Source organism: Notolabrus celidotus, chromosome 4 (genome assembly GCF_009762535.1).
Source record: "Notolabrus celidotus isolate fNotCel1 chromosome 4, fNotCel1.pri, whole genome shotgun sequence".
NCBI classification, from domain to species: Eukaryota; Metazoa; Chordata; class Actinopteri; order Labriformes; family Labridae; genus Notolabrus; species Notolabrus celidotus.
In genome coordinates, this window is record NC_048275.1 from 15782499 (window position 1) to 15795663 (window position 13165).

Here is a 13165-nt window from a genome sequence, read left to right on the forward strand (position 1 = left end):
CCTTCATAAGGTAAAGTGAAGAAACAAATATGCCAATCAATGTGTCAGTGGGAAATTAAAACAAAAATGTGTCTTGCAGTCATCAATATTTTATATAATGTCAATTAAATGTCAAATAGGGTGCGCCTACGGGTCAGTTCTGAGGTATTATACAGAGGGGGGTGTACAGCAGCTGACTGACCACCAAACAGGGAGGAGCTGTGTAACCTTGTTTCGGACTTGTAATTCTTTCGCTGATGGCAGCGTATTAACATCCATTTCATCCTCGACCACGCCACAACAAGTGCGAGCGGAAAACGTAGACCACACGTCAACTTGGGACATCTTTGCCTACAGAAACGAGACGAATCATTGTTCACTACAATGTCAAGCTGGAGGAATCACGTGCGCACAAGTCTGCAACAGAGAGACAAAGTAGAGAAAATCCCATACGCCGGCGTTTTCACATGCTGTAAGATTAATGTTTTCATTTTTCAGCCTTTGCAATGGTTTTCTTTTAACTGCCTCAGTTTCGGACTTCTTGTCTGTTTTCTTTCAGTGTCTCAGCTGGAAGAGCGTTACGAAATTCGCAAACAAATTTTGGACGATGTTATCTGCAAGAGGTTAGAGCTGCACAATGCCTCTAAAGTCGCACATTGGACTCTGACTTCGTAAAAACTTTACTCTGGTTTCATTAACAGTTTAGGACGGGGTGGAGTTGACGTGGGAAAAGACTCCCGACTACTTCAGCTTCAACTTAGGGAGAGTGAACACATGCAAGAGAAGGTGAGTTAAATCAGTGATAAACTGTGTAGCATCAACCTGAAACTATTGGAAAGACATAAGCTATCATTGAGGTCAGAGTATCAGGAATTGCACAAACATCTGATAAGAAGAAAACATCTTTACACAGGGGTTTTCAAAGCTTGAGACCCAGCTTCTACTCAGACAATTCTTGGAATTGGACGCCACCTAGTTTACCCTCTTGTTTTTTTCCCAATTCCTGCATGAGAGGATTATGATTATGTTATTTGAGGCAGTTGAAACTTAAAAAAATGAACAATAATAGCCCCTGTTGCTGTTGGCAGAGTCTAGCAAATACCCAGATAAAGGTCTGTCCAAATGCATTTGTTAGTTTCGACTCTGGAAAAGTGGGAAAACAGTGAAATTACCCCAAACTACACCCCTATAACTTATGTAATATTTTTATCCCTTCCATTCACTGAGCCTCCACTGACAATGGTTGGAATTTCCTCTGAAAACCTCTTCATTATTAGATGTCTATAGATGCATTTAGCCTTCTAAAATATGATCCCATACTGCTTCTTGTTTACAGCATCTTGTGAAACTTTCTGGTTATCCTATGTTAAACCCATACATCTTTTGTTTTTGTTTCCCCCCCAGCTGTCCCAGACTGTCTCAGACCTAACCACCGTCTTGTATCTGAAAGAAGCTGAACTGCAGTACAGGCAGGCACGGTAATTCAACTTAAAATATTGCCCACAAAAAAATTCACTCTGCTCCGTCTGACAAAGCTGAATGGTAGCCTAAGGGATAAATCAGCATTAGGTGAAAGGTCCATTTATAAGAATAATTGGGGGTTTATTTTTCTGAAAAATATGGGTTGGCTGTCTCTGATTTAATACTTTTTGGGTGCTGTTTGCTCTCATTTGCCATAAATACACTACCGTCAGATATTAGCCAGGGCTGGTGGGGTCTTTGCTAGATTTGAGCAAAGTTATTTACTTGGTAAGCCATTCTAAAGCATGGCATAATTTTTTAAGATAACAAGTTATTAAGCCCCATGTTTAGTCTACTATAAAGATTTTGCTTTTGGGAAGAAAAAAAAATATAATTCATAAACAGTGTAATAAAGACCTAAATGACTAAAAGTGGTCACTAGTGTTCTTACAATGAGGATCTTTTTCATCCCTGGCCTTTTTCATTTATTATCTTTTTTTTTTTTTCGAAACAAAAAAACAATACACTCGTAGTTCATTTACAGAAAATTCAATCATATCAAAAATTGCCAAATAAAGTTCCAGGGTCCTTCATCTCCACAGTCAAACTCAGAGAGAGATGAAGCTGCCTGTTCCATTGACAATAAATCCATGAATTCTTTTAACCAATTGTCAATGTTAAAGCAATTTGGTCTACGTATTTCCAATTCATCATAATAATGTGCTCCACTGACAAAAAAGCTAACATGATGAATCATTGTGTGAGCATTGACTGTATGGTTTTTACTCTGGTGCCGAGAAGGCAGACTAGCGGACAGGTTGGTATTATTACTTTCAAAATAAAACTCAATCTTGAGATAACCTCATTCCAGAAACTCCTCACAGAAGGACAGTGGCACAATAGGTGGATCAGTGTTCTGTCTCACCACAGCAATTAGTTGATCAGAAAGAGATCAGTATTGGCACTAATTTGTTTCATGATTCTTCCTCACTTGACTGTTTTATCAACTCTGTTTCTCACCTGTCTTTTTTTCAGTGTGTCTCTATATCGCCAAGAGGCTCTTACTCTGGCTAGAAGAAGTAACACCCAAAGAGCGAGTCTTTCAGAATTACAGCACACCATAGAGTGTCAGTCCAAAGAGCTGGTAGATCTACAGACAGAGGTGAGGGGTCTTAAAAGAGCGCTGGCACAGGCTCGGAGGGAGAAAGAAGAACTCTTACAACGATGGATGGAGGAGAAGAGGGTTGAGGCAGATAGACTGAATAAGTACAATGACACACAGGAAAGGTGAGGGGTGAATGCACGACACACCACACTTCAAAATATCCTCACTTTGAATATCATACTCAAATAGTTAGATTCTTAAAGCTGTTGTTGCTTGATTTGTTTCACCAGGTGGCAACGTTTGGCGAAACAGCTGAAGAAACAACTCCGTATTGAAATTGGAAAAGAGTACGTGGTGACCAACACTTGGAGTGGTCAAACAGAAATGCTTCCTACAGCCATTAACTGTAAGCATCTCCTCATACATAGTGCTAGGTGCTGCCCCACCATTTCCCTCCTTCAATACTGTACCTACTGACCTTTGTAGCAACCAGTAGCCTTCATCAAGATCATCTTTAATCAAAAGAGTCCCGTTAATGAGGCCAAACAAAAGGGCAAAAACATGAATGATGGCCCATAAAACCTTGATCAAAACAGAATGGCCGCCTTGCAATTTATGCTTCCACCAACCAGGGAAGTGTAAATCCATTAGAGCAACTGTAGAAGTAAACGTGAATCCAAGTAATGTAACACAACAAGGTGTGGTTGAATGATTGTGGTCACAATGGCCTTGACCTTTGAAGAAGCAGAAACCAAAACTGCAGTCCCTCAAACGGCCACTTGAGGACTTGTTCCAAAAGGGTTAATTGGGCTAATCTGTTTGTCCTGTGGGTGCTTTTGTGGGTATTTTATTTGAATGCCAGTAGCTATATAACAAATTGCAAAGCAAGCCGGGCTTCTAAAAGGGCATCCAAGAAGCCCTTGCCCCCTTTTTTTCTGTGAGTGTAATTAAATGTTAACACGAGTTAACAGATATGGTGTTTGCATTTCCTGCACCTAGGCTTGCTGTTGGATTTTACCTGCAGAAAAGCTGACTGTTAAGATGACTAAACCAATCATTTGAAGTTACTCTGTTTATGCCGTTCATCTGATGCGCATTCATGGTAAACTAGCTTGTTTGCTAACATGGAATAATCAACAGGCAAGGACTGTATAGCTTTGAAAACTGCCCCAAGACCACCAAAACATAGGCATTTCATATTTGATTCAAAATTGATGCTTGTGCCAAAATTGAACAAGGTTTCTAAATAATTTTTGATAATGGTAACTACAGATCCATTCCAACAACAATTTACAAAGGGTATTTATTTTTGATATTCATCCCTTTAAAAGACTAACCCTATGCATGATATTTGGTACAAGGCGTTGACCTCAGTTTCTCTTAGATCAAGGCCAGTTCTCCAGTCATAAACCAAAGAAGATCAAGACCTCAAAATCAGTACTGTGGGGGTGCTGGTGGCCTAGCGGTCTAAGCACCCCACGTATAGAGGCTACAGTCCTTGTCGCAAAGGTCTCCGGTTCGACTCCCGACCAGTCGACCATTTGCTACATGTCCAGGTCCTCCCCCACTCTCTACTCCCCACATATGTGTTCCTCAGTAAAAGCAAAAATGCCCCAAAACATAACTTTAAAAACATAAAATAATAATAATATTAATATTAATAATAATCATCATCATCATCATCATCAATACTGTATAGACGTAATGGTTTGAAGCTAGTGTTGAAACTTACCTAACATGTCATTTAACCTTTTCATTCTCCTATTGTCTGCAGGGATCAACAGTACAGCAGATATTCGGCAAGTGCACTCAGACAGCGACCATGTCTCAACTGTGACTCAGGTCTAAGTGTTCCCATGGGATTCTGGATACGTGAGCTATTAGCGCAAGGATTACCTCTTTGTCCATTTCCTCTGTGCTTGTAGATGAAGAACTAATTGCTCATATGAGGCGCAAGAGTGATGACCAAGTAGCAAACCTGATAACTTGAAGTGTTATGACAAATGTTGTTTAACTGTACCTTATTTTTTATATATTTGCCAAAAAATAATAGTTTGAAGACCCAACATATTCCCTCTACATTCTGTTCAATATACTTTTTTGCCAGGGTGCTTTAATTTACACTCACTGCTTTAGTTTCAGGCAGGCTTTTCTCAAGTACAGTCAGTAACACTACAGCTTAATTCTGGACTTTGTCCTCAGCAACTCCCCTTACAAAAGGATTTTTTTTATAACTGCTCAAAATGCAGTTCAAGGTGCTAAACTACTGAAACTATCTCTGCCCACTCATTTCTCATCCTTTTCATTGCATGAGTTGGTGGTGCTGTACAGTCAGATTTACAATAATGTCTTTGTTACTGTTTCAACTTTAACTTTTTATTCGCAAAGAAAAAATGTTAAATCTTTTTTATGCTGTAGATCAGAAATTATGTTAGAAGCAGTGATTTTAAAATGTTTAAATCAGCTTTGATAATTAATATATCTTCTAAAAATGACAAGAACAAACTATACCAGATTAATATGTTAATGTGTAGCAGTAGTGTGATTGTCTTTTCTATGTGTATAAGATTTATGTGAAAATAAAGTCACTTAAAAGCTAATTTTTTGAAAAGTGTTTTGAATCTTAGTCATTTCCATGTAAGAAAATCTACAAGTTTGACATCAAAGATTCTCTATCCTCAAACTTTACTGTACAGGTTGGAGCATATTCAATAATAGAAATGGCATCTCAAATGTAACAAACACACATTATACTATATAATTTAATCCTGAGCAAAACTGCTTTATTTGATTCATTTTCTTTTGATTAGGTTTTGGTTTAAGTCCCAAATTAGTTTTTCTTTAACTGAGTTCCACTTCTCCATCTCTGCCACTCTTAAGCTCACATTTCAAGTTGTTTGAAGCATGTTGCCACGGTGACCAGTGTTTGCATTAGCTGTTAAGTTGTACAGTGTTTGTAGTGTACTCCACTCAGTCTACTTCTTGAACTGTTAATATGGTAAAAGGAGGGAAACGACATTCATCAGTGAGCAACGATGGCAAATGGGTGAGAATAATACACTATATCAGAGCTTAACAAATCACAGCATTCAACTCAGGCCTTGTAATTAGCTGTTTCTCCTCAGTTTGCTCATCCAGCTCTGCCAGAAAATGTGCCACAGAATCGTGAGACTTGTACAAGCACTGGGATCATGCTGAGTCAGGCTAAATCACCACTGCCTCAGGCTTTGAACTCGCAGCGCTTTCCTAAATGGAAAACTCAGCAGGTGAGTATGCAAAGTAGATCTTCTATTGTATGGTATGACCTTTTTTTTTGACTGTGTAGTCATAGTGAAAGATTTTAAAGATTTTAAGCACTACTGCAAATGAAAGAACAGCCTCTTCATTTTACCTCACACGTCGGTAGTTGTACTAGGTTATACTGTCCTACTAATACGAGTTTCTTTACAGGCATCGAGAGAATTTCAGTATTCAGACCATGACAACAAGCATGCATTAAAAGACGACATCTCTGTTTTCACCCAAGTAAGTATAACGAATTCTGTGCATGAAATCATCACATCTACCTCTATGTTGATCCTTGAAATTAAATAGGTTTTCTGTCATCTTGGTATCTTTCAGGGTGTGGGACGCAGGAAGTGTCCTGATGAGCGCAAAGAGACCAACTCTCACTTCTGCCTGTGCCATGATGGATCTGAAAGCAGCACTAAAGCAACTGAAAAGAAAGTCACAATTTACAAGACAGACTTTATGGAGAAGAAGGGTGATAATGGTCCAACCAGCAACAGGAGGTTCCCAAGAAACCATAAACAGAAGTCTGCAGAGGCAGCATTGGCCCAGGCAGAGGATGCTTTCATGTGGTTTGGGAGGGACGAAACTGGTCCCTTGGAGACCCTGCAAGTACTGGGAAAGACCAACCACTCAGCACCTTTCAAGCTCTGAGATCGTTCCGCATTTAATGCTTTACATCAGGGGTGTCAAGCATACGGCCCGCGGGCCAAAACCGTCCCGCCAGAAGTTCCAATCCGGCCCACGGGATGACTTTTGAAATTACAGAGAAGACATTAACTGCAATTTTCCAATAAAAGTGACTGCTATTTCAAATTTGTCCTACAGTCAAACTGCGGACAGGGGGCACATGAACGGTGCTCAGCGACTTTTTTTCTCAAAGTGAGGAAAAGGAATATTTGCAGTTTGCATAATCCAGTAGAAATGTATAGACTTTTTGGACCCCTGCATACAACACTGTCCAGCAAGCAAACTGTTCATGCTGGAGCAGGGGGGTCCATTGTAGTCAACTTTACTTTGTTCATTATTATAATCTATCTGTTATTTTGCTGTAAACATAACACTCTGTGTGTCAGGTGAATTGGTAACCTGTGTGTTTGGTGTGTTCACAGCAGGTTTCAGTGCTTAAAGAATATACTATTTGGCCCCACTATGAGACTCATTATGGCAAAACATACAACAGCTGTTTTTGTAAAAATATACTTCATGTAATGTGAACATTTTCAGAATGTATTTTTTTGCACTAAAACAAAGGGAACAAATTGGAGTTGTCCTCTATAGTTAGGATTTCACAGGTCCGGCCCACTTGAGATCAAATTGGGCTGTATGTGGCCCCTGAACTGAAATGTTTGACACCCCTGCATTAAAGAATATCATTTTTATTGTATGACTGTAAATAGATATCTGTCTTTTAAAAAGTCCTCACAAAACCTAAATTTGTAAATGCATTTCTAACCAAAAATAAACTAAATTAGGTTTACAAACTACTTCTGTTACATTGTAAGACTCAAATGGATTTGTGGAAAAAAAATACGGACCAATGCAAAAACACTGAAAATAAATATAGGCCTTAGACCAAATATTATTCCATCCAGTCAAAATATGGCACTTTCTTTACCCACAATGCAACTTGGCTGGCAACAGTATGGTCAAGAACAGTGCCACTATGGTAGTAGCACAAGTTGGTAGGCTACTGGGATGCTAGTATCCCCATAGCTATATGCTAGCCACTGTTATGCTAATAGTGGCTAATAGCATCTGTAGCTGCACAAACCAAGCTGAGATAAGGAGCAAGCCACAGAGGTCAGGTAGACTTACTTCTTCATAAGCTACCAAAGCTTCCTTTTTCTGTTTGTTTGCTTTGTTTGTTTCAGTTGACATAACTTTATAAGGCTCAAACAATACTTGACTTTTATTTTTAAAGGAGGCAGTAGTGCTCCAGTATCAACTATTCCCATTTCATTGCATCTCAAACCAATGACTGGCAGCACTTGAGTGTAGTGACTTTTAAATTATAGTGAGCACAATGTTGGGAAAAAAAATATTGTTTTGAGCACAAAAGCATTTATGCAAGAATATCACTTAAAGGTCCAGGAGTTAAAATTTGCGTACTTTTTATAAAGACATACAGGCCCCTGGAAGTAAGAAAATGGGACCATGACACTTGAAGATAATGGATTTATCTAAATAAAATGTTAAATCATACTATTATTTCTACCAAACACTATGAGGAGTTGCAGTTTACAGTTTAGCCAACAGAGGGCAGCAAGTCTTAAGAAGTTACTAGTTTGCCTGAGGATTCACTGAGGTGCTCATAAGCCAAATTGTGTGAGATTTAGTGACCAAAACCAGTTTTTGAAATGAATGTAGTGAAAATGTGATGGGAAGAGAATCATATTTTTATCCAATATATATCAACCAAACACACTGAACTAGAGTACATAAATGAAGCTACATTTGATTCAACGCATAGATATGTTTCACTGCTATATGTAAGAGATGGATAATGTGTTTGTCTGTATAATAAAAGGAAAAAGGCGTGGGAGCAAATGACAGAGAACACCGCTCTGAGAAAAGACACTTAGGAGAAGAGTGTCCCCGACCACTTTCTCCAATGGCTGATTATTCCTCCAGAGTATGTTCTGGCCAGCTGCTTTCTTCCTTTAAGTACCCACTGGAGAGATGGATTTTCTCACAAGCTTTACTTTCAGCTGTAGTAATTAGCTAACCCACAGTGCTAACCTTGTAGGAGTTTGTTTCACTTTTAAAAGATGATGGATATCTCACAGTTATTATAAAGTGAAACAAGGGGGGCTGTGAGACATCTATCTGGAGCAGCTGCCCTTTCTGATTTCACTTAGATTCTCTGGCACTCAGCTGTCTGCAGGTGCATGACTGACACTGAGCTGTGAGGGGGAGGGGTTTTGTAATGACCATACCTTTGAGAAGATTGGAGGGAGAAAAGAAAAAAAAGCAGGTGCAGAAATTGAAACACACAAGTAACCCGCTCTTTTGAACACCATATTTACCTTGTCACTGAAAAAGAAGTATAATAGATAGAGTAAACAAAAATGTTCTGAATACTCACTGAAGATGTACAGGGGTGTTGATGAGCAGGGGGAGGAGTAACATCTGGGCCTGTGTTTGACAGTTGGTTCTGTCAGGTCTGGACTGGTTGTCTGCCACCTCTGTCTCTGTGGGTGCGGTTTGCAGACAATACTTTCTTTGGACTCGACACACACACCTCCTCTGTAACAACACTGCACAATCTTAATAACATACAACTTAATAATTGAACTTTTGTTCTTTTATATGTTTTATTGCTGTTTGTGGAAGATAACAGATGAGTTTAAATACTATTAGTTTTATTTATTTTGTTCTATTTGAGTATTTCTTAATGCTTTTACTTTGATAGAAACTGGTAGTTTTGGCACCAGGTGATGTGTTTATTGCGCAGAAACCTCTGGTGTTGAAGGTGAGGCCAGTGCAGAGGAAAAAAAAAAGCGGTTTGTCAAGTGTCTACTTGAGTCTGGCTCTAAAAGCCAATGAATCCCCCTTTAGAGTGTGTTTTAAAATGTCAAATCTTCCATATATATTTTCTACATTTTCTATATATTCGACATCTGTGCTGGGGGTGGGGGGTTAAGGCCTGTACTTAGCCTACATGCATAATTGGGCGTAATTAGGGGCATGGCTTATATGACTGACATGAGGCATTGTAACTGTTTTCCAGGTGGCCTTGGCTCTCCACCTCAGTCAGTTTGTAGATTAGAAGTCAGTTGGTGTTAGCAATAACAACATGGTGATTGACATTTTTTGGACTTTGTGATACCTCTTCAAAAACCAGGGGTGACATCACTCAGACTATTTCCATGTTTGATACAGTGTATGGTATAAATGAGCCAGTAGGATAGGATACGATAGGTGGGCTCCAGGTAATGTTTATGTTTTTTTTCCAGGGAGGACAGGAAGGGAAAGGAACACAAGGACACCAGTGAGCCTTGAAGCTAAAACATTTTTAAATAGAAACAAAAACAACCCTCCTTGCCTGGACATTGACATGTTTGATCCTGGGTATGACCCACTCTCTGCATGCCCTAGTGGCCAGTTGGATTTTAACGTTATCTTTTTTTTTTTTCATGAGTTGACATGGACAAATTACCCCTGCATGCATCATAGGATCCAATACTTGTTAAGGGAATGAAAATGATCTAAAAGCATACATCATTACATTATGTGTATGATACTTTATGTGCAACTCAAGATACATATGTTATATCATGTAGTGGTAAAACCACAGGCATATGTAAATAGAGTCACTTGGTTGGAATATCAAACCTTCTCCCAAGGACAAAAGACACATCTCAGTAAACAAGCGTTCAACCACCAAAGCCCTGCACTTCATGAATATTAAATCAGACACTTTGAATCCTACCTCTTTGGTGTTTGGAGGCCCTAGTCTGGATTCTTACCGTTTGCTGTGATTTATTCACAGGTGCATGTGTCTCTTTGATGTGTTGTGTTGAGAGGTTTTGCACCTGTTAGAGGGAAAAAAATGCTTTGAAAACAAGAGGTGGATTTGCCAGACAGTCAAAATGACAGCAGCAGAAGGAAGATTTGTGTTGCCGTAGCACATTGTATCTGCTCATGTTTGCCTGTGTGTGTGTTTTCTGTTCAAAGGGCTGCTGTATTATTATGACACACTGTGTTGTGTGAACAGAACATAAACTTTTAGTCAAATCAAATCAACTTGTTTTTTTTCCTCGTATCAGTTTTTGGCATCTGGTCTGATGTTATGAAGCTGTGCATCTTGTATTTTGTCCATTACCTATTCATTAAGGATGTAACTTGAAAAGAGAGTTGCCATGGAGATGCTGCAGTTAAAATAAACATCTCAACATTTTTTTCTTTCTGTTTATTCTTCTGCCAATTAGAACTAATTCCCAGTCTCTTTAATTTTTCTCTCTCTTCATATATGCTTTTTAATAAGGTGTCAAGGCTCGCAGTATGACTTTTCTTCATACTTTATATTTTGTTGTGTTCAAAAATTCTGTTTCAAATAACTGTGTCGTCCAAAACTACCTTCCAGACCTACCTTGGTTAAAACTGTCAAACTATAAGACCACTGCTAATCTCCTGTCAGTCATTCCACTCGCAGTACTTATAATTCCCTGGAAGTCTCTCTTTTTTCCAGACAGCCAGTTGGTTTGTGTCCCCTGGCAGCCTAGTGGTCCTTGTTCCAGTAATGGTCAGGGGCCCTCCAGAGTCTGAGAGCCGTGATAAAGGTGGCCGGCTATCTCATATCCACAGAGGACAAGATAACATCCTGAGAACATTCCCCATCACTTGAGGAGTTTGTTCAGCACAGATAAGAGCTCCCATGCTAAAGCTCAGCCACACGCAGCCCTGTACGTGTCTTTTTGTGAGTCTTTTGCACTGCACATGTGTCTTTAAATGGAGTCAGGCCCACATGCTGCAATGTCCGTCGGCCTGGCATAGTGGCACTGAGGGAGCAGGATACTGCAGAAACACGCTGCCTCAGAAGATCAGACCTATCCTTGCTCTAAATCACATTCATCTCGGTGTTTTTCAAACCTCCGACACAGTTTGCATGCTAATTCGTGTGTAGGTGGTGAGTATAATTACATTAGGCTGGTTCTAAACAAAGACCTACAAGCAGCAGTCTGTTCAAGTATCCCACCCGAGAGAGAACGAGGAAATAGTTCAAACAAGGATGGATGGATTTATCATGCAGACTTTATGAGAAGAAAATTGTGTTCCAGATTTCGTGTCAGTTTGTAAGCCTGTAGCTGTAATTAATTTACACTGTGCTAAATAGAAGTATAAAATGATTTTTTTCTTCTCCTTCTCTTTAATGATATATCAGATAATTGCGTAGGCTTATTAATCAGGCTTTTTGATTCTCTTTTTTGTGTTTCTTTGTTGGTATTTGGAGTGAAAGGGCAAAAATGGAGGTGCAGCCTTGGGACAACAAGAACAGACACTTCTGTCCTCCTCACACTTTGCTCACTTCTTAGTTTAGCTGTCAAACTATTGGCTCAGTATGGCTTGCCACATTTGCACAAGATTACCAAGTATTTCATCACTACTTAAGAAGCTCCACCTCTCAGTTTCACCCAGTCTCATCCTTCATAACCAGAGCATCACGGCATTTTAATCTCATTAGGTAAAAGAGATAAATCTATTTCAATTTACAGAGCAGGAGCTGGACCACACATCCTACAAAGTCTGCTTCTTAAGGCTCTCGTTTATGCTTGACTGAGAGGTTATTTCACCAACATAATGTAAATATGTCAAAAAGCATAGTTAGTCCCTTTTGACATGGGCCTTTTAATTGGAAAAGACAAGTGCAGCTAAAGCAAAGTGACACTTTTGCTTAATTTGATTTCCTTCAGTTTCTTCTTTCTGCACTCCCAGTATCGCCTCTGTTCTTGTTTTAGATGTAACGCCACAACTTCTAGTATTCAACCCCATTATATACCGTAAATACAGCTTTTGTCATCAGCCTTGAAAACTGCATGCACATCTCCCATAAACACTCACTGTTTTTCATTTCCTGCTGTAAGAAGCAGCAAAAACATCCAGAGACCGAACAACGAGTCTAATTAACTGTTTTCACACTTATTCTCAAGTCAAAGGGGGAAATCTGCCTCATTTGCATTCTATTGGACACAAAAATACAAGCCAATGAATGTCTTTTAGAGGCTACAATGAACGTGTTACGGTCCTTTATAAGGTGGAATATAATTAGATGTGAGTGTGGTCAGAGTGGTATCATTGTGTGGCTTTGTTTGGATCATATTATGCCGTCTAAAACGCATAGTTAAAAGGAATTCTGCAGCTGGACTGTATGCACACTGAGCGGAGGAGGTACATGCAGTACAATGGAAAAAACTGTTATCAAATGTAAATTACACTCCCATGAGCTGCTCATTACAATATCCCACATGTACTGTGTGTCGCAAGTTGTTAAATTCTCAATTTAACAGGATCTCAGTTTTTTTGCCGCTGATCATCATAAGGAAGTTGAATTAGCTGTACTTCCCTTTCTTGCAAGAAGAGAAAGATATGTTGTGATGTGTAATACTAATCTAAAATCACAAGTGAGGTCACATCAGAGGTAGCTTGGTAATTTTCAGTGACATGTGCAAGGTTATTTTGAAAGGAAATGGATTATCTGGTGAAAAGAAAAGCTAAATGGTTAGATAAAGTGAATACGTATTAATCAGTTTATTTTGATAGTATACTTTAGTGCATGAGCAGGACCAAGTGAGAGAAAATGCTATGCAATAAGATGATTCAAGCACTGCA

General features: G+C 39.2%; 2 protein-coding genes across 4 annotated transcripts; both read left to right on the forward strand.

Moving 5' to 3' along the window:
- The first annotated feature begins 82 nt into the window (after window positions 1-82).
- On the forward strand, window positions 83-5145 carry LOC117811883 (autophagy-related protein 16-1-like). Of its 3 annotated transcripts, none has more exons than XM_034682377.1 (7): window positions 83-414; window positions 510-602; window positions 681-765; window positions 1384-1457; window positions 2476-2727; window positions 2836-2951; window positions 4320-5145. In XM_034682377.1, the coding sequence occupies exons 1-7, from the start codon at window positions 98-100 to the stop codon at window positions 4391-4393; spliced, it is 1011 nt and encodes a 336-aa protein (XP_034538268.1). In that variant the 5' UTR covers window positions 83-97; the 3' UTR covers window positions 4394-5145. The 3 variants fall into 3 exon arrangements, with proteins under 3 accessions (XP_034538268.1, XP_034538270.1, XP_034538269.1); XM_034682379.1 differs by having other exon boundaries at window positions 156-414; window positions 539-602; XM_034682378.1 differs by having other exon boundaries at window positions 157-451; window positions 539-602.
- Window positions 5146-5447: 302 nt separating this feature from the next.
- tex36 (testis expressed 36) lies at window positions 5448-6688 on the forward strand. The gene is made up of 4 exons (XM_034682381.1): window positions 5448-5591; window positions 5671-5811; window positions 5996-6070; window positions 6167-6688. Exons 1-4 carry the CDS (start codon window positions 5541-5543, stop codon window positions 6485-6487), a joined length of 588 nt encoding a protein of 195 aa, XP_034538272.1. The 5' UTR covers window positions 5448-5540; the 3' UTR covers window positions 6488-6688.
- The last annotated feature ends 6477 nt before the right edge of the window (window positions 6689-13165 follow it).